Genomic DNA, 24,078 nt, shown 5'->3' on the forward strand with positions numbered 1-24,078 from the left:
TCCTTCTCTGTGTTTGCGTTTGACAAAGAAATTATTTGAACTTCCCACTGCCTCATAAAAAGGAAACAGAAGAGCAGTTCTTTTGACATATGGATGTGATTTTTTCTGCTCTGAGACAGATGCACACGGAAAACAAACAGCACCAGGGGCTGCAACGCTGAAGGGAGCGAAGTTGCTTCGCTTCCCATGGGCTCCTCGGCTTCACTTCAGGAGCTGCCCAGATCTCCAGCCATGAGAAAACGGAGCAAAAGACCGGGCTTTCTTGTCATGTGCCTTTCTGGCTAAAACTGTGGAAACAAACAAACAATCAAACAAATTCTGGCAAAGGGGGGGGGGGGGGTTGGGGGGTGGGGGGGGGGGGGTGGGAGGGAGGGAAGGAGAAATCATCTGCAACCGGAGCGCTGGGACCTCTCGTCCTCCTACTTCCCTGAGCGAGCTTGGATGCTGGAAGAAGCCTCCTGGATATGGGATCATATCTGGTTTATCACAGTCTGGGTTTGATCCTCTGCTGCTCCGTATTGAGTTCAGTCTACGCTCTGGTGAGTCCTTCAATTTTTATTTTTTATTTTTTTTTTTTTCTTCCCTTTTCACATTCTTGAACGATCCGCACGGCTGTTTCCTTGATGAGTAATTTACTGTATCAAGGATTTAGAAAGGTTTTTTTTTTGCCATTTTTTTTTTTTCTTTGCAGCCCAGTGGCTTACTTCGCTGGCAGATAGTGTGTGCAGTTAGTCTCAGGGTTGCTGCACCAGATGAAATTAAAATGTCTGTGCTTCCCGAAAAGTTTGAATCACTTTTAAACCCCTCCAGACAGCAATGCCTGCAGTTTGACAGGGGTCTGGGCAAAGCGGTTAGGGGATAATTTAAGAGACCTATGAATGAAGGGAAACTTTTTCTTTTCCTTTTCTTTTTTTTTTTTTTTTTTTTATATCCACCTCCCTCCCCAAGATGACAAATTTAATTTTCATTTAATCTTCTTAATCTGCAAATCAGCTTAATCTCAGCGAAACAGTGCCTTCCTCTTTGGGATTAAATTTGGAGAGGACCTCAGAGTGCAGGGCTTGCAGACAGTTTACACTCAGGAGCATGAAAGTAGTATTAACCCTTTGCTTCCTGGCGCTGTTTTCACCTGTTCTTGCACACGCCGAGGCAGAATATCTTTACAGAGGTAGCAAAAAGGGCTAAAGTCTGTCAAAACTGCCTTGACGGTGGTGATGAGGAATGGGCTAAGATGTACAGACTCCCCTCTGCAACCCCAAGTGGTCTCCAGAGCCCTTCTGCAGAAGTGAAGGGAAAAGTCATACGGAATCAGCCACCAGATATTAACCCACTGATGGGCACGCTGCTTCGGCATGCGCTTTCCTTGTTTTCTCCATCCTTGGAATCCCCACTCCTGGCTCCCATTTCTCCGTGCCTTCTGGCATAGGGAGGGGCACGACCACCACCTAAAGAGGTGTCTGCTTTCCATGAGGGGTGGAGATGTGTTGGAAAGGGAATGGGTTCCCCTTGACCCTGGCTCCAGCCAGGTCTTCCCTGACCCTCCAGGAGCCATCACCCTGGGCCACATCCCCTGAGTTTGGTAGCTACTCTTTGGGATCTTCTGCAGGGCAACGTCATGCTAGAGGGAAACATCTCATCAATGAATGAGAAGAAACAGCCCCTCGGAAAACAATCTTTGTTGCAGCCCATCCCTGTCTTGCTCTGTCTCTAAGCACAAATAAACCTTTCAAAACCCAAAGAAAATTGAGAGGACCACTTGTAGATTTGTTGAGGTGTTACTGATGGTTGAGGTTTCTCCCCTTTCCTGGGGTTGGATTAGCACCCCCATGACCATGTCTAATTTTGGGGCCATATCATGACAGGGTAGGTCCTGTAGCACCTGCTACCCCTCCACTTCCACAGCCCGCTGAAGTCAGCACCAAAATTCCTGTGAGCTTTGGTATGTCTGCTGGTACCGGTGAAAATCAGGTTCATGAAAGAGCCACATTGATGCTCAATAAACTTCAGGACCCCCCAAAAAGACAAATGAGGCTCTAGAGTGCATCTCCAGTCCCATTCCTGGTTTAGTCCCCTCTCCCAGTACATCCCGGTGCCTCCAGAAGGTGCAGAGGACCAGCCAGTGAACCAGATGTCAGCAGCCTCGTGTTCCCAGTGGGTATTTTATTTTTGATACCCCCCATCACAACAGCCACTTTCCAATCACGAGCGATTTGCTCAGCAGCGCTGGTGGGCGACGGGGGCTCGTGGCTGGAGCCGCTGGACCTGGGAATAAAGCAGGAATAGCTCTTCCAGAATCACAGAGGGACAAGAAAGCTGGGAAATTTTCTGGGAAGGGCTCAATGAGGAATGCACAAGAGTATTTGCTCCGTTGAGTTTCCAAAAGCCCGATCCCCCCTGTACTGATTTAGGGTCCTGTCTCTAGAAAACCCCATTCAGTTTAATTAGGCCCGGGCTGAAGCGCGTGTTTCAGCCACTTGTTTTTCAAACCCACTGTCGACAGCTGAAGGGGTTGCCAGAAGGTTTGAAAAGTTGTCCTGACAATTCCGGGGCTGCAGAGATGTTGTGTGTCCCTTCCGACAGCCACTTTTGCAGAATAAGAAGGTGAGCCCCATGTCATCCCACTGTGCATCTTGTGAGGCAGGGAACAACTTGCAGGGCACCTAACTCTTGATTTTTGAATTTTTGAATTTTTTTTTTTTTTTTTGCTGTTGTTGTTTCTTTCCCGAACTAACTTGATTTTTAAATGAACTTTGAAAACACAGAATAGTATTGGCTGCATGTTTCAGCATGGTGATGTCTTGGAAGCTACACTGTAAGAAGGGGTGTAGATATACTTGATATTTGGCTAGCAGGTCTGAGTGTGTTTTATGTGCTGCCATCAGCAGAAGTCACCAAGTGCCTCTCTCCTAGCAGCAAGCAGCAAAATTTGATGCGAGTAGCTGCAGAAGGATGGGGACATAAGGACTTAATTTAGAGGCGAGCTCTGTGGCAGCTTTAGGTTATGTTAAAAGTGGTACTCGATCTTTCGCTCCCCCAGCAGAGCAGAGCAAAGCAAAGCTCTGTTGTGAGGTTTGAGTCAGGAGGATTCCCACAGACTGAGGCAGCCGACCGCTCAGAGCTTCAGGGCACAATTCATCTGTCTGAGGCTGGAAGACTTGAATCTTGAGAGCCGTGGCCCTAATTGTTGGCTTCTTTGCAGCTCCGGCCACTTTGCATCTGAGAGTTGGTGATGCCGAGGTCAGAGCACGAAGCATCCTAAATCTGAAGCTGTCACTCCCGTTATTCCTTTTGTAAGCCAGAAAAGATGAGAGTAAAGGCTCTTTTTGAAGCAAGAGTGCTGAAGTAGGGATGGGAGAGGGTTTCTTGGATTGCCTGTGGCACTGGTACATCATGGGGCAGGATGCTGGCAGCTGAATCGCTTCTCCGCAGCACGCGGGCTGCGTGTCCCTGCGTTAACTGGAAACCGGGGTGGAGAATTCAGCACACAGAGAACTGCTGTGGGAGCGAGTCCTCTCGGAGTTAAAAGCATCTGTGCAGAAATCGTGGCCCTCCCCAGGAGTCTGTAGCCACGCAAAATCCATAGGGAGATCAGCATCCCCGCCCTGAGCTTTTGAGGGGCAGCTGTGAGGGACAGTCTTTGATGTGGGGTAAAGTCCTGGGTGAAGCTCTGCTGTCCTCCAACCCCCCTGGCAATCCAGAGAAGTCCTCCCCCAGCATTTCCCTGGGAATATTCCCAATTAACACCTGCTTAAACAGCAAGGGGAGTTTCGCTTGCCAGTTGAGTACTTTGTGCCCGAAATCTGCCAGGGTGAAGGGGTAAATCTGAGTTAGTTCTGCTATTTGGTCCAAGGGCCAACGAAGCGAGGTTAGCCTGAGCCAGATAGCCCTGCAAACATGGGCTTGAAAAGAAGGTGTGTGCAAAAGGAGCTTTAAAAGTAGAGTCTGACATCAGCAGAGCACGGGAGATGTTAAGACGTAGGCACAATGATTTTATCTGCAGCGTGCTGCCAGAGCTTCTTGAAAATAAACCTCCCCAAGTCCCCCTCCCAGCTGAAAGCCCCTGCGGTTTGCTCTGCTGACCCTTTTGTTTTTCACTTGGTTTCCTTCTCTTGCCTGTCTCAGCCTGGCAGCTCCCAACCCAGTTATCACTGGAGGAGATATTCTGCATCATCATCATCATCGCAATGACGACAACAGTAATAATTAGGAGAAGAAGAAGCCAGCAGCCTTCTGCAGGGCTCTGGATCAGAATAGCTCCATTTGGGGAAACGGGTATCATCCTGAGCTGGCTGCAATCAGCTGAGCTCAACACGACAGAGGGAAGCAGGTCCCTGTGGGGTATGAAACAGGTAGCAAAAGGGATCCCCACTTTATTGGGGACGGGGGGGTGTCTCACCTTTTGGCAGCGCTCGGAGCCTTGCAGGAGGTGCTGCACATTTTGGGACATGCATTTTGGCAGCAGAAAGGTCTCTTGACCCCTTTCTGTTTGCAGCAGCCTGTGGTTCCCCAGCCCTGGACCCGGTCAGGCTGCTTGGGCGATGCTGAAGGTTCCCTCTGGTTTTGCAGAAGAGCTGTAGCACTTCCCCAGAATTTCGAGGGGTGTCGGGAGGGGATTTGGAACCCTTTCTTCACAGGCAGAACCCAAAACGGGGACAAGCTCAGCCAGGTCACCTGCAGAAAGGTCTCAGCCCCTATTCCTGAGGGAGCTGCATCCACACCAGCACTGGTGTTAACCTCTGGTAGGAAGATCCAGTTTAAATCAGAAAGTTCACCTCGGAGCGATACTCAGGTCGCCAGCCAGCCCAGACCCCGGTGCTCAGGCAGCAAAGCAGCTGGATTCAGGAGGTGCTGGTCAGAGTTTTGCTCTTTGACTTGTTTCTTGTTCCTCTGATCAGACCCACATCTTCATAGATCGGGAAAGGGGAAGGATTTGAAGCTGAATAATTTGTAGCTGGAAGGGAAATATAGTCATATTCTACCTTAGAATATGGCCCGTAATAAAAAGAAGAAGAAGAATAAAATAATCCTATATAGAGATCCTGAAAATCCCGACTAGCTGTCTAACTTCATTAAATAAAGACAGGCTCCAAGTGCAGGGAAACAATGTCTGAAATGTTCTTTTCTCCACACACACTTGGGAGCGTGCCCATCCCTGCCCCGTGTATTTATGAAAGATACGATTTTTGTTTTCGTACTTTGGGATTAGCAGATATCCCTGGACTATAAAATACTCAACCGCAAAATATAAAGCAAACAAGCCTCCACGTCAGGGTAATGCATGGGCTGTGATTTCATCCCATGCAAGCCAAAAAAAGTTCAGCTGCCCAGTGGCAAGTCTGACCTGAGCAAGCTGGGTTTGGTGTGAGCTCCTTGCATCGGGAAGAGGAAAAGCAACAAGGCAACTGTGCATGCAGGGGGGTCAAGGCTGGAGGAAATGAAATCCGAGGTGTGCCTTTCAGGTCCAGGCAGTTGTTGTTTGGTTTCTGGCCTTCTGGAAATAACCCTGGAGCGGTGCTTTGAGATCAGTGGGATTATTTCGGAGAGGACAATGTGTCTGCAGTCCCTGCGAGGTGGATACCCCCAGCCCAGACAGCTCAAGCAGAGGCAGCTGCTGGCCCTGCCACCACCACCCTGTTCTCCCATGTCCCTTTGAAAAATGATGCTGAGAGTGTGAGAGTCATCCCATGGCTGGGTGTCTTGTATTGTCTTTTTTTCCTGGGCTGCGCGTACTGATAAGGGACTTTTCTAGGGTGTAAAGATGCCAGCTGGAGGGTTTCCCTCTGCTTGGGAAATGCACCGCTCGGCCTTCGATCCAAAAGCCACTTGAAATCAGCCTCTGGTTTGCAAAACGGTTTGGGGCACAGACACCACACTCCTCAGACTGAAATCCCTAAATCACAGCTCTTACTCAGCATCCTCCGACCCAGCGGTGTGGGGTGAGGTGTTAAAACACCTCCCTGAGCTGGGGAAACCCAACTCCCTGGAGTCAGTGGCAGAGCTACGGCTCCAGCGAAACCCTGCAGTCCCTAGATTTTCTTTGTGACTAAAGACCAGGTGGAGGGAGTATTTGAGCCAGAATTACAGCTGCCTCTGACTTAAACCCCTCCCGGGAACTGGCCCTTGTTGCTGCCGAGCGGCTCCATCCTTATCCTGCGCCGCTGGGAGAGGGCAACGAAGTCCGGCGTGTATTTAGGTACTCACTAGACTGTGGAGCTGGGCTCCTCTCAGCCTTTTGAGCTTTGATCCCTCCAAAACCCCCTCGCCCTCTGACACTGTCCGGATCAAAGGCAGAAGCCAGCAGGGATCCCCCACCCTTTTGGATGGGCTGTTTCTCTGCAAAGGGGCAAGCGTGGAGGGGTTTGTCTGCTCAGCTCCTGTTGCAGGTGAAATTTTAGCATCTCTGAATTAGTAACTGTTAAAACAACAACAAAAAATAATAATTAAACGAAACAAAACAAAACAAAACAAACAAACAAAAAAAAAAAAAAAACAACCAAAAAAAAAAAAAGAAAATGCACTCCTTAGGGCAAGCCCTGACCAAAAGGAAGAACTCGACAGGAGTAACTTGTGTTAAAGATTAGACCACATCAAAGATATTTTGTCCTGACATGGAGAATTTGTTTTCTCCCTCTGCGTCCACTTGGCTGTTATAATATCATTTGGCTATCTTGACCCGTAACACCTCAGACTTTGGTTGGCCTTGCAAGAGCTGCTGTATTAAAGATGATCTTTGTGTTGCACCTTTCGCAACGTGGCAATAAATGAATTGCCCTTGGGGCTGAAACTCGGCCAGCAGAATACCTGCTGGGTCAGACTGAGTTTTGCTGTCCTGTATCATGGGCAGTAAACACCCAAATTCATGCTTGATGTACCTGGCTTAAATTAATCCCTTTATTTCCACTGAGGCCAGGATGACCTTTGCCAGTGATCAGAGGGTCTCTGTGTTTTAGGGTTTTCCTTTCTTTTCAGAGGCTCAGCTTGGGTAGACTTACAGAAATCTGATTTTCAAGAAAGGAAAATTCTGGACTAATGGCATCCTCTTAATAGATAGCGCTTTGATCTTCTTGTAACACAAATCCATCTGACAGCATTCAGGTGATGGTTTGGATGTTGAAATCTTCTGCAAGGTTGGCCTGTCTTTCTGGACATGTGTTTTTCCCTTTAGCCAGCAAAGCAGAAAGTGGACTTCTCTGCCCCTTTTCCCTCTCTCCAGCATCCCTGGTTCAAAGCATTTCAGCAGCACAGGGACTGGGCTCCCGTTTCCCTTCTTCCCTCCTGACTGTGTGCACCCTTCCATGAGCTGATTCAACTCACTGAACTTGCACAACAATAACCCAAGACGGAAAAAAGAAAATAAATGAAGGTTTGTAGTTGAGTTAGTGAATGACATCTGCACAGCAAAGGCTTGGATGAATCCCTGAGACACATGGGGGAGAGATTGGGTCACAGAGATGGGGACACAAAGGGATGAGCAGTCAGCAGTGTGTGCAGGTTTGCCCTGGCACCAGGGTTGTACAATCATTTTGTGATGGCATAAAGCCCCCACAAATCTTCTATTTGACAGACCCACACCCCATCCCTGTTGTACCTCCTGCTCCTTGGCAATAAATACACATACAGCAACGTGATCCACGGGGCTGAATGTGAGCTCAGCGTAGGCTCCATGCTACCTCTGAACCCCCCCTCCATCAGCCACACCATCTGAGCATCAGCACACTTGGCAGAGTTCATCTGAGCAGATGAGTCCTGCAGGTAGTGCCAAGTAGTGCTGCAAAATAACATAGGTCAGGGCTGTTGGATATGACTGCACTCTTGGTGGTTTTTCTGTGGGAAAAATGAGTTTCAGCTTGGAGATATGAGGTGTGCTGTGCCACTTGGCTTCAGGGCCAGAGGACAGGCCCCAGCCCTTGTATTTACAGTACAGACATAAACAGGGTCTTCCAAGACTCAGAAGCGGCCTGGACAAGCTGAGATACCAGTTGGTACCTACTTACTTGCTTTCCTGTCTGTTGCTTGCAGGGACAGTGAAATGGTCAAGCCAAACCATTCCCCCTATGTCCAAGTCGAGGAAGGTGCCGAGCCAGGGAGCGCTTGGCAGCACGGCCATGCCGCCCACCTCTCCAACCCTATCAAAGTGCAAAACAAATGAACCTTGGAAGTCCAAAGGTGTTTGGTGTATTTGAGACTTTCCACCGTAATGACCTCGAGTATCGGTCGTCTGTCAGATAAGGGCAGCTCGTCAAAAGGAGTCTTGGCCTCTCGAAAAAGACCTCCTCCAAGATCAGTGTCTGGGGAAAGGGCTGGAGACAGGAGTTGCTGTCTCAGCAGGAAAGACAGGCTGGTTATCTCATTTTTTACATGGCCGCCCTGTTGCTAATCAGGGTTCCTCGATGTTATCTTTACTCCAGTCTCCCCCTCTCTCCAAGTATTTCAGTGTATTTATCTACTTGGTCTTGCCACAGCGAGAGCAAGAAGCAGTAAAGGCAGGTTTGAAAGTCACGGGGTGTCCTTAGAAAACCTTCTCTTCCCTTCACCAAACTTTGGCTTTGGACCTAAATGTTTTGGGTTTTTTTTTGGTTTTTTTTTTTGTTTCTGTATGTTTTAACAGAAAATTGAGTGGTAGGCAAAATGTAGCTCATGCTTCCCACGAGTTAAGGGACGAGGCACTTCGTAAGGAGCAGCAGATGGTAGGGAAGTACCACCTCTTGGTCACGTAGCAGAGAAGAAATGATCAGTCAACTGAGACTCAGTGGGGCTTTGAGGGATTCTGTCACTGTTTAGGACTACGAGGAAGTCATTTAATCATCATCTTATTGTCTTGATTAATTCACCTTGTTTTTATGCCTTGAGCACTCAGGGGATTGCAGCATCCCAGGAGAGCCCCGGGGCCCATCCCGTGGACTAACTACAGGAATGGTGCTGGTAGTAGACATGGAGTGGGACATTCCTTAGCTCAGGAGGAAAAGGAGGGTTTTGGAAGCTGGAAGAACCCTGGCCCTGCTCTGCTCAGGAATCCTGGGCCTGCTGGATCTGGAAGCATCATTTGAACCTAATTTTGTTCACGCTTTCCTGCCCCATGCTGTTCCCCTGCTCCATCTCCCCACTGTGACAACAGCCTGCTCTGTCATTTCTGCCGCTGCCTTTGGCCTTTCTTTCACAAGGCTAGAGAGAAAGAAATCAACATTTTGGACGAGCCTGGAGGGCACATGGGGCTGCATGAGGACCACTCCGTGCAGGCACATGGAAGCCCACCAAAAGACAAGGCTGACTCTGGCTCGTGCACAGGCTCACCTGCATCCAGACTGTGTTACTGCCATTTCCCTTACCTCCAAGAGAAAAGTCTGTAACCCACTTTATTTAATGACACAGTGGGGCCAGGGGCTTCTGACACTGTTCAGCTGCGGGAAACCACAGGCTGGCCTGCAGAGTAATTAGTTAATTGATCTTGTGAATTAAAGCACGTTAAGCAATGCTTGCTCTCCTCCAGGAGCAAATAGCCTGTAGCCTCTTTTGCTTTGCAAAGATACTAATCAAATTCCCAAATTCAGTGAATTTCCATGAACTTCACATGCTATTTCCACCTATCCCACTTTTATTGCCTAAGCCCCTGCCTCACCTCAACTTTACCTTGACTTACTTCCCCATTCCTACATCCCAAACTGCTTCTCCTTTCAGACACTGAGCAATCAGAACTAAAGTAGCTTTGAGACACCGGCTACGGTGAGTGATTGCAAGGAAATGACCTGCTTCTCCTGGCCGCACTCAAAGAGTAAGATCAATAAAGCAACATTACGTAGCGTATCTATTTCGCGGTTAGCAATTTCACTCAGCTCAATAAAAATAAAGAAAAAAAAAATAAAATAAAAGTAGGAGGGAGCTGTTAAGAGGTGGGACCACTAAGAGACAACCAATATATAGAACTTCAAAGGCCAGAATTGCTGGCTTATCAAGAGCCATCAGCTTATGAAGCCTTTTAACCTCTCGGAGTTGACTTCCCTAAAGTTTTCTCTGAGCCTGTGTTTTCTTCCAGCATCCTCAAGGTTACATTCACTGAACTGCTTGCTCTAAAATGGCCCCTTCAGCAAGGTGAGGAGACCAGGAGTTGAGATTTAGCTCTCCCATTGACTTTCCATGCGCTTTCAGGCATTTCTTGCTCTGCATGTGCAGCAAAGGCACAGAGGACTTGTGTGAAGTGAAGGTGGCTGCTGTGCATTTGGAAACGTCGTTTATTTTTATTGTTCTTCCCAGAAAAGGATAAAAGAGAGAGAGATGGCTCTATAGGCACTGAGATGGAAATGTTTTCCCCGTCTAAATAGCCATGGTTACTAAAACACACACCAGTAGGTGGTCAGAGGGTCTGATGCTGTATCTAATGCAGACGTGGTTTATTTTCACTTGCACTAAATTACCGGGACTGTTTACCCAGGCTAGCCACTGGATATGGACAGAGCAGGGTAGGGGTGATTTCCCCTGCTTGGCTTTAGTTGTCAGCCACGGGTGTTCGTGCATCTCAGAGCTGCCCCATATCCTCAAGGGACCCGCTCAGCTGCAGAGCATCCCGCCACCGATCATCTGTGGCTGCACACCCCACAGAACCTGGGTGGGCCTCGAGGTCTTATTTCCTCAGCTGCCAAAGACACGGAGTTTGGCATAAAACTGTTACGTCTGTGAGTCTGTACAAGTGAGCGTGTGGGGATAACCGTACGGCTCTGACTCACGCCGTAGCATTGTTAAACTGTCCCGGAGCATCCCACCGTATGATCCTACTGCAGAGTACCAGCTTCATCCCCAATTCATTTCCCACCACGACTGGTGTTTCTCCATCATCCTTTCACCACCACAATGAAGCATGTTTGTTGTTTTTTTTTGTTTTGTTTTGTTTTGTTTTGTTTTTCATTCCTGGGATCAGATTTTCTCTGTGATTTGCCTTAACCTCATCACAGAAACCACAAAGCTCAAGGGTCCAGAGCCTTCTGCTGGCGTAAATCAGTGGTGTTCCTGTGGAGTGCAGAAGGGCCAAGAGAATCTCATCTGATGTCAATCAGTGTCACTGCAGGAAAATAAGGAGAGAGCCAGAGGGTAAACTGAAGAAGCCCGACTGGCACATGCTGGTCCTGGTCTCCTGGCCCTGGGTTGCATCTGGACAGGAAGGGAGAAGATTCTGCAAATTGAGAGATCTGAGTCAGATGACAAGCCCCCAGTTTCCAGATGCTTCTCCAAACCATGTTCGGCCATGCTTCAGTAGCTTCTTTTGTGGCTGTCTGCCTTGTGCAGTGAATGCCTTCTTGAAAGCATTTAAACAAGAGCAATTTTGGGGGGGTGTGGATCTGAAAGGGGGAAGCTTCACTCTTGTTTCTGGTGGTGGTGGCGGTGGGGAAGGATGATAAGCATGCTGGCAGGATGGATTTTTCAAACCACAGGACAGGACTGAATTCATCTGTGGATTTGGGTCCATTCTTAAAGGGTGCCAAATCATGATGTCTGAATTTCTGAGATTTGAGCAGATTTAGCTTCAGTGTTTAAAGCAGACAGTGCAGTAGATGACTGGGGTTTTTTTCTCCTACCCAAACTTTTATACTGATTTTGCCTTTGCATCCCTTGGTGTCATTGATAATGTCAGTGTGATCAACAAATTGAACTTTAAGTACCTTTTCCACATATTTTGTAGGTCTAGAAGTGGGAAATCATGCCATTCAAAGTTACAACTACTGTGTATTCCTAATTTACTCTGTCATCAGCAAAAAATGACTCAGATTTATGGAGGAACAGGGGAGGGGAGAGTGCTTCTGTTGGTGAAAATGGAACAGAGTCAGTCCTTGTTTTGCACCCAGGTAAGGATCCAGCCCTGTTTCTGTGCTAATAAGTCTGAACACAAAGAGGATCTCCATGTGCTTGGCACTTCCTAGGACAATATGGGCTCTGAGTTACCCAGATAAGCAGAACAATGGCCAAGCCAAAGGGTGAACCTCCTGCCATCCCAGGAACAGAGCTGGGTAGAGGAGAACCCTGAAGTGGAGTCGGAGCAGAGAGCCCAGGTGGATCCTTCTATTTGCCAGTTTTTCTCTTTCTGTTGATGTGGAGGTGAATCACCCATCCCTCCTGTAATTGCAACGCAGCCACATCTGCTGAGAAATAGCCAAAAGCATTGTCACTGGGAGCATGCCGGGCTGAGGATCCATAGGGTGTGCACAGAGACCTAGCAGACACGGGCATGCAACTCCTTTCCCAGCCAGGTGCCCAACTCCCTTCTACTCTGCTGACAGCTCTGACCTTCATTATCAGCACTGTTAGTCCTCCAGAACAACCAGTTATGCGTTGTCTCACTGTTGTGGTGGTAGCTTTTGTTTCTCTTCTGGATTTCCTTTGTCATCCCTTTCCCCTTTGCCTCTTGGTAGCGCCATTGTTCCTTACCCTACTACTGGCCCGAAGCCCCCAGCTTTCAAAACAAACTTCTAAAAATGAGTGGAAGAGAAGAATACTCCATTGGGAAGTACTTTCTTAGGGTTCAGAGTTAACACCCTGTAGAAGGAGAACCAGGCAATGATCTGTAGTTTAATCTTCCAAAAGCATCAGGTCGGGAAGCCTGTGTTTCCCAGAAAGCCTGCAGGGCAATGCAAAGCAGAACGAAGTTGGAAAAGCAGGCTGTTTGACCCATAAAATCCCAGCATTTTGTGTCTCCTCTTCCAGCCTTGTTGCTGCAAGGTTGGGGAAAAAGAGTGTGACAGGCACCAGAGCAGGTCCCACACCTCCTACAAATCACACGTTCGTGGCTGGAAACACGGTGCTCAAGAAAACAAAGCTGATATCTCTGGCTTATTGGGATACAAAGAGGATATTTCTAGTGAAGGCAGGTCCTGAGATGGCAGGAGACAAGACCGTTTTGGGGAGGGTCCAAGGCCTTAGCTTAAAGCCTTGGGTTGGTATTTGAACCCTGGAAGAGGACAGGAGTATGTACCAACGTACAGGGAGGGAACATGTCCCATCCCAAAGGGTGGCAGTGTTTTGGTGGGGCAAGAGGCTTTTTTTGAATTGGCCAAGGCAGAGGAAGCATTGAGGACCAGAGCTGTTCCTCCAATCCAGGGAGAAGGATGGACAAGAGAGGACAGATAAAACTTTGGCACTGCCTAAAGAAACTACCAGCTGTCAGGGCTTTGCCTTTACTAATAAGAAAAAATAGACAGGGCAGAGATGAAGTGCTGTCCTGCAAGTCTCCATGCTGGCTTGCTTCCAGCACACTCCTGGAATTCCTTTAGTTCTTACCAGCCTGCACTACCCCAAATAACGCTTAAGCACATTTCAGGTGTACCGTGGGCTGTAGGAGGTGGTTTGGATGAGGCCACACTGCTTTGGGAAAAAGATACTGTAGTCATATGGACGCGGGCATGGTCAAAGGGGACAGAAAACAGGAGCTGGATGATTTATTTTCTCATACAGGCCTAGCTGATGCTTGCGGTCCCATGGGAGGGATCCCACACTGCAGCAGGTCCCACTCCACAAGTGCCTGGCTGATCTCTTCTATGGCCACATCCAAGAGGCATCTAAAGTCCCCAAACTGGGCTCTTTCGAGACTCCCACCACCATCCACCACCCAGTACCCCCAGAATGTGGGGATGCTTCTATCCTCACAGGAAGATACCTCATCCCAGTGTGATCCGGGGATGATTTGGCTTCTTGCAACAGGTCGTGGCCTGCGCTTTTCACTCCAGGGAGCTTCCTCCTTCCTCCCCTCCATCTCCCACCGAGGTATGCCCAGCCTTTCACCCCGCTGTGCCTTCCCCCGTGGCTCTAAAGCCATGACTACCCTCAGCTCCAGGTGAGCAGCATGTCAAGCCCTCCGACGACTCCCCCTCACACACACACCCCCCCGGCTCCGCGCCCAGCAAAAGGAGGGGATGTGGGGGATGCCGGAGCTGACTGGTTTTTTGCTGGGAGGACGTCATGCCCCAGAGCTGCCTGCGCCGCACTGAGAGCTTAATGTGCCGTAATCACAGAGCTGGCCTTGTTGTAACGGCACCCCGACCATGCACGGCTCCCCGCCACTGCTGGCAGCTCCCGCGCTCCCTGCCCGCTGTTGCTGCCAGGTGGTTTTTTTGGAATGGATTCCCCCCCTCCACCTCCACCCCACTCCCCCAGCGAAGGGAGATGGGGGTCTGCAGGGAGGAGAGGAGAGAGCCGGGAGCGAGGCAGTGTCCCGTCTCAGCCACCGATGGTGCCGACCCTATGGGGTTGCGAATCAGGACGTTAAACAGTGTTATGGGGCTTGGGACAGGGTCGGATACCTGTGGTTTGAGGCGTGCTGGCAGGGCTCAACATCGCCGGAGTCATAATACCACACACTGCTCATGAAAGAGCGGGGCTGCGACGTTCCAGGAGGCATGGTGCCTGGAGGGACGGGGGACGGGCTGGGGAGGCGGCTGCTGATGGGGGTGGGAAAGGAAAGGAGAAGGGAAGAGGGGGGGGGGGAAAATAGAAAGAAAGAATGAAAGAAACCCTCTCCAGAGGTTTCCTGGCTGTTCTGCCTACAGGAGTACGAGAGGAGAGGGCTTCCTGCTTTATAACCTGCCTGCTGAGCCTTTGCCTTGACTCTTGCATCCTCTGTGCAGGGAGTTTGCTGCACATCCCTTCCCACAAGCTCTGGCAAGAAAATGAGGGTATGAGAGCATGAAAATTAATTACACCAACCCAGTAAAAGCAGCAGAGGAGGGTGGGAAGGCAGCGCCCTAGAGGCTGGGCCAGGAGCTTGGGAGAAATAAATGGGATTCATGTCCCTGGAAAGGGGGGACCAGAGGAGACAGGGCCCTTTCATTGTCCATGCGCTTGAGGCTGCTTTGCTTCCCAAGGTGGCGTGAAACAGGGTCTCATCTGTGTCTGGCTTTCAGATTATATTAGGTGTTATAAAATCTAAGGAAAGCTGTCAGGAGTTCAGGTTTGGGTCCACCTGGGAAGTTTGAAGAGCTTTTCATTGCTGGTTTCTCCCCACACATCACAGGACGTCATAGGTGAGCTCAAAGGATGGGAGAAGTTCAGAGGATCTGCTCTGACGAGTCATATGAAGACAGAGAGGTACCAGCCAGGGTGCAGCCAGGTCTGGGGATTACCCTCAGAGAAGCACACTGTGGTCCCCAGCCTCACACCTCACTTTATCCTTATGGTCCCAGGCAACACAAGCAGGAGAGGTGGCCCAGTCATGCCCAGCACAGGAGATCCCAGGGTGGGAAAGGGCCTGTAACACCACGCTGCAAAGGCACAAGGCCAGGGGAGCAGAGAGTGTAAGGAGAGAGAGAGGTCTGCATTTGCCATTAAGATCCAGGCATGCTGTGAGGGATTTGTGGGGACACCTTGGCTACATAAAGTTTTGTTTTCCCTTCTCTCTCTGTTGCCTGGAGGGAGGCAAGAGTCCCTGTAGCAAGCATGAGGTTGTCCATGACACTGTCAGACTTGTTTGTAAATCAGTTGAGATGGATCTCACCCGCTTTTGGAGGCCACAACTTCTCCATCTCCAAGGGAGGAAGGTAACTCCGTTTTCCTCCAAGGGCAGCGGAGATCCAGCAAGGAGAGAGATGTTACAACAGGGACCTAAAGGAAAGTAGATTAGACACCATGATGTCACTGATTTTTGCCTTATTCTCAGGAGCATCTAAGTGATGGATATCATGGTACCATGGCTATCTGCAACGCAGAGAGCTGAATCACTGGGTCGGACAGAGGCAGAGCAGCCCTCAGGAGACTTTGTGTCCATCTACCAGGTCCCACCAGTGCAGACTGACACACGTTGCTTCTGCCTGTTGTCTAGGCAGCCCTCAGCCACCTCTAAACAGGAGGTGCCAGGCCACCCCACAAGGCAAAGCCCAGGCCTTTTGGCTTAGCGTTGGATTTTTTTCTCCTCTTTTTTTCTGTTCTTTACCTGTTTCTGGTTTCGTAGTCTTATTGTTGCATCTTTTAACCACAGTGGGCTTTAGGCCATTCTCCCTGTTTTTAAGATAATAATATTGCATTTGTGGAATCGTGGTTAGCGGCATCAGCAGGATGTTCTCAAAAGCTTCCTGGTCTCCATGAACACTGTCTGCTCTGAATTTATTTTGTCAGTTGATGCCAACAATTGACCTTGTAAGTCTTGTCCCCTCTGCCATGTAGAAAAAAAAACCCTCTTCATCCTCCATAGGACAATGGACATCTCCTTCTCTTCCTGGTGAAAGAGGGTTGAAGGTAGCACTCAGTGTTGTGGTGAAGGACACCTTGTTGTAGCAATCCATTTGAATGATTAGAGATGTAAAATAGTCCCAAAACTGTGACAGTTGCTTAAAGTATCATGATCTTTTCAAAAAGGGGGAGTTTTTATTTATCTTCCTTTCCTCCCCTAATTCTGGCACTCTAAAGTTAATAATTTTCAGTTTCTTTCTGCTGCCATGACAGGTAAATGCTTGATTTTATTTTAAATGTGAGCTCTGTGTCCCCCAACACGTGACTCCAGAATCTGAGGCTCAAAGAAAACCAGACTTAAAAACACCAAATAAACTCACAGTCCTGATGCATGGCTGGCTACCCATGTCCTTAAAGGGTAGGGGGGAAATGAGTAAGAAAATACTATTATCTCCTGCCTGCATGTCCTCCAGCGAGTCATCCTCTGGAAGGAGTTGACAAAGTAGATGTCTAAAGAGTTTAGGGGAGTTAGTAAAAGTAAAAGCTCTTTTGCTGTTTTTCACATCCATCGTTGTCACGACATCGTGCAGTAAAGTGTCAGGGCAACTTAAAAGAAAACAATAATCTTCCGTGTTTTTACTCCTCTGGGGATTACTGCTGTTCATTTTGTTTGTATATGAATAGGTGTTCTACTGCAAATGCCTCAAAAGAAAAGTGGTTTAATTTGTTCAGTGTTTTGAGGATGATTTGGTCTTTTGTCGCTTTTGTGATGTTCAGAGTTAGGAGATCTTGACGACGAAGTTTTCATGTTTACGTGTGGGAAATGCACCTTTGGAAAGAGCAAAACCCTGCGTTTTGTGCATGAATAAAAAAAAAAAAAAAAAAAAAAGTCCTGAATTTGACTAAAAGAGAACAGTCACAATAAGAACCCCAGAGCTAAAACTGGTCTCTGGGGAATGCAGAGACAGTCTTGGAGTAAGTGAATGCAGGTATTGCAAGTAGCTGTGTGAGCACCTCACAAGCGGATACTTAGGAAGCTGTTTTCTCCTCCAAGTGCTCCTGTGAGCTCTTGGCTGTGTTGGAGCTGGAAGGTTTCAGAGGCAGAGACTGCCTCGTGCTCTGGTCCAGGTTCATCTCCCCTTTCCCTGGGCGTCCTGGGCAGGAGACTTCTCTTGCCTACTCTGAGATATCTCGGTGTCTACCTGGGCTTTGTGGTCTGAGCTTGTCCATGGAGCTCCAGCCAGCACAGCAATGAGCCTGAGAGATTCAGTTCACTCTATGTAGTCAATGAAGGCTCAATTCATTTACCTTCATGTAGTCATTTAGAGGCACCCAGGGTGTCCAAGATATCTGCCAAGGGCAGGTAGACGTGGCACAGGACCAGCAGGAAACCATGGAGCAGAAGCTGGTGGCCAAGTGAGCTACTGCAGGGCGTCAAGTTGCACTCAACATCTTGTTTCTTGCCACTGAACAGCCTCTGGCAAAGCAAGATTTGGGATTTTCCTCTCTGTGGGAAGTAGGGCAAGACAGAGACCTGGAAAGGGTGCATCACCCCTCACAAGCACAGCCTGTCTTTGTTGACTAAGCTGGAGGAACTTACCCTAGGACAGCTCAGGTACATGTGGTGGATTTTGTCCTAAATGAATATGCTGTTCCAATTCCTGGTCAAACCCTGCAGTTGCTGTAGTAATGTAAGTGGTTATTACCAACAGAAATCCTTCCAAGGCTGTAGCAAGGCTGAGAATTTCATCCTTCCTTTCTGTCCAGAATATTGGGCTTTAAATCTAATGGTCTATTTTAAATAAAATTTTAAAAATGCTTTTGTTGCAGAAAAGAGGAAGGGAAAAAAAAAAAAAAAAAAAAAAAACAACCCACACAACAAAAAACAGCCATTCATCTGGTTGTAAACCTATTAATTTCAAAGACCAGAGGAAAACATCCACCTGAGCAGGGACTTCTGAGAAAAGCATGGAAAGTCCCTGTCCCTGCCATCTCTTTGCATTTTCATGTAATGCTGAAGAGTGGCTGGTACAATTACTTCACTCCCCCATCCACTTCAAGAACATCTAGAACCACAAACATTACCTGCTGTTTCAGGCTGTACTCCCCCCTGGTTTTGAGTCTGCAGTCCTCAGCTTCATTGGCAGCGATGGACACTTTGTGAAAGGTGGATAAAAACCCCAAAGTCTGCCATTAATAGACATGCAATTTTGATACAAGGTCCCCACCTCCAGCAAGAAATGGCGAAGGGCTCACAAATGACAGAGAAAGTTTGAAAGCCACCACTCAGTCAATAGTTTTCACATATCAGTGGCCAAGGAAACAGTTAGCTACCAATATTTCCTTCAGACCACCACGATTTGAATCCTCTGACCTTTAGTTAAAAATGTTACTGTTTACTCTGCTTCTGTAGAGAAACTGGGGATCATTTTTCAAGACTTTGTCAGCCACTGGCTGTCATGGACTGTGGCATGGGACCACCAGCCTAGATAGAGACTGATTGTGCTGCTGGCCCCTGTTGAGCTGCAGACCAGCAGGTTGGATTAATCTCACCTTATCTAGCCTTTTAAAAATTATTTCCTGACATTTATTCTCTAGTCAATATGTCAGTCAGACCTCTCCTCTCATCCCGTGTAAGGTAGTCTGTAGCTCCTGCTGGTTGTTCCTGGTTTTCTTTGTGGTCTATAGAAAGAGCCTTGAACAACATTCTAGGTTAGATGCTTAACCTTTATATGGTTGAGGATGGAGATGGCTCCACATCAAAATAACCTGTGTGCTATTTCCAGCTCTGCCAATCACCCTGAGGTGACTTTGAGAAGCCCCTTCCTTTTTTGGTTCTTCTATCCTTTGTCCAACTTGCTTCTTTAGGCTTGGCTTTCAAAGCATCTAGGTACTAACTGAAATCTGACCGAGTTATCACCAAAACAACTTTACACCCTAATTTCTGAGCTATTGGCTTTAGAGTGGTGGCTGGTTTTGCTGTAGGCAAGCAGCCAAAAATAACATCTTCCTGTCCTCCCCCTCCAAAATCTATTGTATGAATCTAGTGTCTCATTTCAGATGGGGCTTATTTTCGGTTGTGAAGGATCCTCTGCATGGAGGGGAGCACATGCACAGAGCTGTGCATCTTATGGACGTCCTGGTTATGCCAACTCCTGTTCAAAGGTGTTTGACATGAGCAGAGCAATAGTGGGTGATCTGTGGGGAAAATGAAGACAGGGGCTGGGCTGGTGTTCCCCAGCATCTGCATGAGCCTGTAGAGGATGGAGTCTGGCCAGAGAAGCTTTCTGCTTTCTCATTGCCTTTGCTGCAAATCAACACAGGATGGGAGGGAGGAGGGGGTGTAAAAGAATCACGGTTAATGGATTTGAAAGATCATTACAACGGGAACTGTGCACGACAGCGTTGTGGTTTCAGCAGCCGCTCTGAAATAACTATCTTCCCTCTCCCCCTGCATCTGAGTGCTCATGGATATTGTTTCAGACTCCTGGTCAGCTGAGCAGGATAAACTGAGTTTGTGGAGGGTATCAGCTTGTTTTCTTCAAAACTGTCTCCTGTCTCTTTTTCTTTCTCATTAAAATGTCTGTGAGACTTTTGAATGTTTAGGAGGGGTAGCCTCTGGTAGCCCTTGGGTAAAATAGCCCTCCCTCGTGGTCTTTTTTAATATGCAAATGCATATTTCATCCGTGGGACTCTACCGTAAGACTGCATTATGACCAGAGGTAGAGAAGGATCTAAGTATGGGCATAAAAATGGATAAAAGTACCATTAATATGACAATGATATAATTGATATACTTTTTGGATATACTACAATGCTTCGGGACATAAACCAGTCTGCTTTAAATAAAGTCCAAGAAGTGCTTTCTTCCAGTGGAAGACTATTTAATAGCTGTGTATCACAAAACCTTTTTCACCTTCATCTGAAGCAGATGGTGCTGGCCAAAATCAAAGGCAGGATGTTAGAATTCAAGATCAAGGGTATCACAACGAAACACAGTTTTGCAGCTCTTTCAGGCAGAGGTCAGAGACCTGCCAACTCCCAGGTAACAAAGCAGAGTGATCAGTGTGATGTAGTCATGTGAGTTCGAAGGCTCCAATAAACTCCAGAACTCTCTAAAGGAGACAAATGCTTTCCCAATAGGAGAAAGTCTGACACTAGTCCACTCCACTGCCACACTGAACTTGTGAGCTAGCATTGCGGTCTATGCTTTGAATAACCCTCAGAGGATCTCTTTGCCATAAGGCTGGTTCAGTCATGCCTTCAATCATTGCAAATCCTCTGTGCCACAACGTCTTGCAAATCTAACTACATGTTGCACAAGTATCTCAAACCTGCCACTTCCTGACTTCAGCTGATGTCCCACAGCTGCATTGTCACTCTACAGTTCTTGCAACTGAGTGCTGCCAATGTTATTAAGAACCATTCTTCTCCCTTCCTGGAAAGAGCCGGTGGGTTTGGGAGGGCTCCTCAGGCTACAAGGATGTGCTTAGACTAGATCCATGTACCGAGGACCTGTCAGCACAGCCTCCATCGAGTTGTTGAGGACACATTTGAAGATTTTTGGCCCAAAGGTTATGCATCTGCCATAAACATCCCTTTGGTTCATTGCTGCTGAGAAGTCTTGTCACTCTTAGATAACAGAGTCCGGGAATAATGTTTTCTCATACATCCAGAGGAGGATGTGACTTTGTCCCACTCTGGCAGGCAATGACTCACTGTCACCTCTCTTGTTTGGGTTTCCACAGGCCCATGAAGCTACCGAGCAGCCCTCAGGTCAGTGGGTTTCTTGTTTGCAGTCTGTAGCTGCCAGCCTACATATATACAGCATGTCTGTATGTTGGAGAAACCCCTCCAGAACCTGCATGAGATCCCACAATCATGGCAAGAACACGGCAAAGCATGTCCTTAACATCAAAGGCTAGCAAATCACAGGTCCTCTGCTTTTTACACTGATTCAAGGTTGAGACCTCGATCCCTTCCTTCTAGAGTATCCACATCCTACTTGCAGAATATCAGAGAAATCTTTAACTTTGGCTGCAGACATTAATAATAACAGCATTCTTTGGTTGCCATAAAACTCTTTTTAGCAAGTGCAAAGGTCATCTGTGCAGACACCCGGCTGTGTCCCGAGGTGGTCCAAGAGGGACAGAGAACTCATGATCTGTGAGGTTGAGGAGAGAAGACAACTAGTCTAGAGAAGATCAAGGGGACACATGGTTACAGCCTCCCAACACATAAAAGGCTTCTGCACAGAGGAAGGAAGAGAAAAAAATGTTCCTCGTGTCCCTCAGGGATAGGAGGTAATGACCTTAAATTACTGCAAACAAAATCACATTAAATGTCAGGAGAAGCTTTCTAACAGAGGATAGTAGGGCAGGGAAGCAGACTTCCTCATGAAGAGAGAGAGACTCTCTGTCACTGAGAGTTTCTAAAACAGCTCCAGCACCTCACCAAAGCAATTACAACAGTGCTTATTCTGCATTTGATTAAGAAAACGGACACGGTCCTTCCGATCAGACCTGTCTTTCTAGCAGTTCAGCAGTGACATGATTTTCCCAAAGACCATCCAGCTTACCACTTCCAGCTTCCTCTCCATACCCAAGATCTGATCATCTTTATCTTCCTTCTCTAAGGCAACTTCCCAGCAGAGGACAGATTAAAGAAGCACGATCAGGATCTTCAGAAACCCCAAGACAATCCCCTCTGCACACAATTATCATTCAGGGAAGGAGAGGAGGAAGCAAGCAGCATGTCCTGAATGAATCACTACATTTTTAATGTGCTCCTGGAAGGTTTAGTGGGTTTTTTTTTTGCAGACGATGGCGATGACTGGAGGATGAGATGAGCTGGCTTGCTATTTTAATGGCTCCAGCACAAGATGGCAGCCCTCTAGGACAGGGAAGCCCATCAGCTTGGGTAGAGCTATCTAAAGGAGTAAGACAGTGTTGTTCTACTCTTTCTAAGTGTTCCTGTCTGAAAACAGATATCTGGGCTGTCAACAAAACCTTCCTTTCTCAGGCAGAACAAAAGCAATTTGCCTCCAGCGAGGCTGGGTTTCCTTTGTTATGTAACTGTCAGTGGTCTCCCAGTTTAACTGTGTAATTACATTCTCCACAGCTGGCTTCGGTTCAGTGGGTTTCTTACTCACAGCCCATAGCTGCCAGGCACTTGCAGAGCACGCCAATATCTTGAAGACACCCTTCAGTGTCCCAAGTATGTACATGTGCATGGAGGGGGGGTGGAATCCATGGAGGGGAGGATTCCCAAGTATGCCCAGACCCAAGTGCAAGGCTGGGCTAATACGAGATGGTTATTCACTGGAATGACCGAGCCGACAGCTGCTTTGCATCACCAGAGCCCTGCAAAACAGCTAATGCAGGCCAGCCGAATCACTCCCTATAATCCTCACTGTGTTTACTGTATTGGTGGTGTTTTACAGCATGTTTATATATGCTTCGTGCTCTGACTTTCTGGGTAGGGACATAATGTCACTGCACAGCTTAGGCACGTGGGAGTTGGGTGCATGAACACAGTGGGGGCCTGGAGCAGCCTCCGTTTGTGCTCAAGACAGGTGATCCATGAGGAAATCTTCACCCTCTGAATCTGGACCTGATTTTCAGGTCTTTCCGATCCGTGTTCTCCAGACATACACACGGATCAGCAGACTCAAGCCCTCTAACAGTGCTGCAAGTTCAGAACCCCAAAACATCAGATATTTTCTAAAAACTCTGGGCCATTATCACCTGCATACTAATCCACATGACTGGGAGAGGCAGCCCCCTTTGAACTGGTGCCAGTTCTGCTCCCCGGATCACCAGTGTCTTTTGGAAATATCACCTGTCATGCAGCTGGATAGTCCTGTGCACCATCTGTCTGATTAAGTGCATAGGCAATGCAACCCATGTATCTTTTCAGTCTAATTAATGCTCCCACTCCTCTTTTCCTCCTTTTTGAGGGTTATTATTTCTCCTTCCTCCTGTTCTACCCAGGAAATGTTGGGATGCTGCCTTTCATAGAGCTCCCAGGAGGTAGAGTGGATCAATTTTTAATGTTATTTCCTTTCCTTCTACCACGGGTTTATCTAATAGTTTAAAGCACCTAAAAGAGGCAAAAGACTGGAAAGAGAGACAGACACATTTGCTAATACCCAGAAGGGTGGGAAATAAAGGCAGGCCTGATACCGTATATTTCTGTCTGCCTTGCAGGAAAAGAGCATATTATTTTCTTGTAAAAGCCATCAAGTTGGTAGATTAAATTGGCTTTGCAGCAGTGATAGTTTTGTGCTATGCACTTTAAAATTCACCCCCCACACCAGCTCTGGACATGGCCTCTGGTAGCTGCAGAAAGAAGTGGGGTAAATGCTGTCCCACTGAGTCTGCAGCCTTCAAAAACTGACGGTCACCCAACCACCCTTGGGTTTTCTTACTTGTTCACAAAACACTTATGGAGAGATTTAGCATCCTGCAAAGCAGGTCTGCTACAAGAGGTATTGCGTGCATGTACACATCTTGCACCCCAACAGCCCCTCATCAGTGCTCAGCTCACGTGGTGTAACTGGAATTCAGGAAGAATCAGGGAAACAAGTCTGCTCAGCAAACAGAATATTTCAGTCTCAAGCTCATGCAGAGCTTCAGCAATCCCAGGACCCAAAATTTCCCATGATGGTCTCAATCAGAAAGTCTTAGTTTGACAGGCTTTGCGCTCCAAGCTGTACCTTTTCCTCCTCATCCTAGAGCTTGCTCCAAAGACAAGGGCAATGACCCTCCTGTGTCATTGAGAAGGCTGGAGTAAAGGCTAAGAGACCTTTACCTTTACAAAGGCGTTGTCTTGGGGTTGAGGTTGTGAACTGATGGAAAAAAAAAAAAAAAAAAAACAACAAAAAAAAAAAAAACAAACCCACAACTGCACTTAGTGGGAGATCAGATCTGGCCCCAG

At 47.8% G+C, this 24,078-nt stretch overlaps 1 protein-coding gene across 1 annotated transcript in view; it reads left to right on the forward strand.

Moving 5' to 3' along the window:
* Positions 1 to 385: 385 nt before the first annotated feature.
* Positions 386 to 24,078, forward strand: part of PTH1R (parathyroid hormone 1 receptor) — a 119,121-nt gene continuing 95,428 nt past the window's right edge. The window contains exon 1 of the mRNA XM_042802151.1: positions 386 to 539. Within this exon, the coding sequence (XP_042658085.1) occupies positions 465 to 539 (75 nt within the window). The 5' untranslated portion in view covers positions 386 to 464. The remainder of the gene's footprint in view (positions 540 to 24,078) is intronic.

The sequence above is a fragment of the Tyto alba genome, unplaced genomic scaffold, assembly GCF_018691265.1.
Source record: "Tyto alba isolate M040663 unplaced genomic scaffold, T.alba_DEE_v4.0 Super-Scaffold_38, whole genome shotgun sequence".
NCBI classification, from domain to species: domain Eukaryota; kingdom Metazoa; phylum Chordata; class Aves; order Strigiformes; family Tytonidae; genus Tyto; species Tyto alba.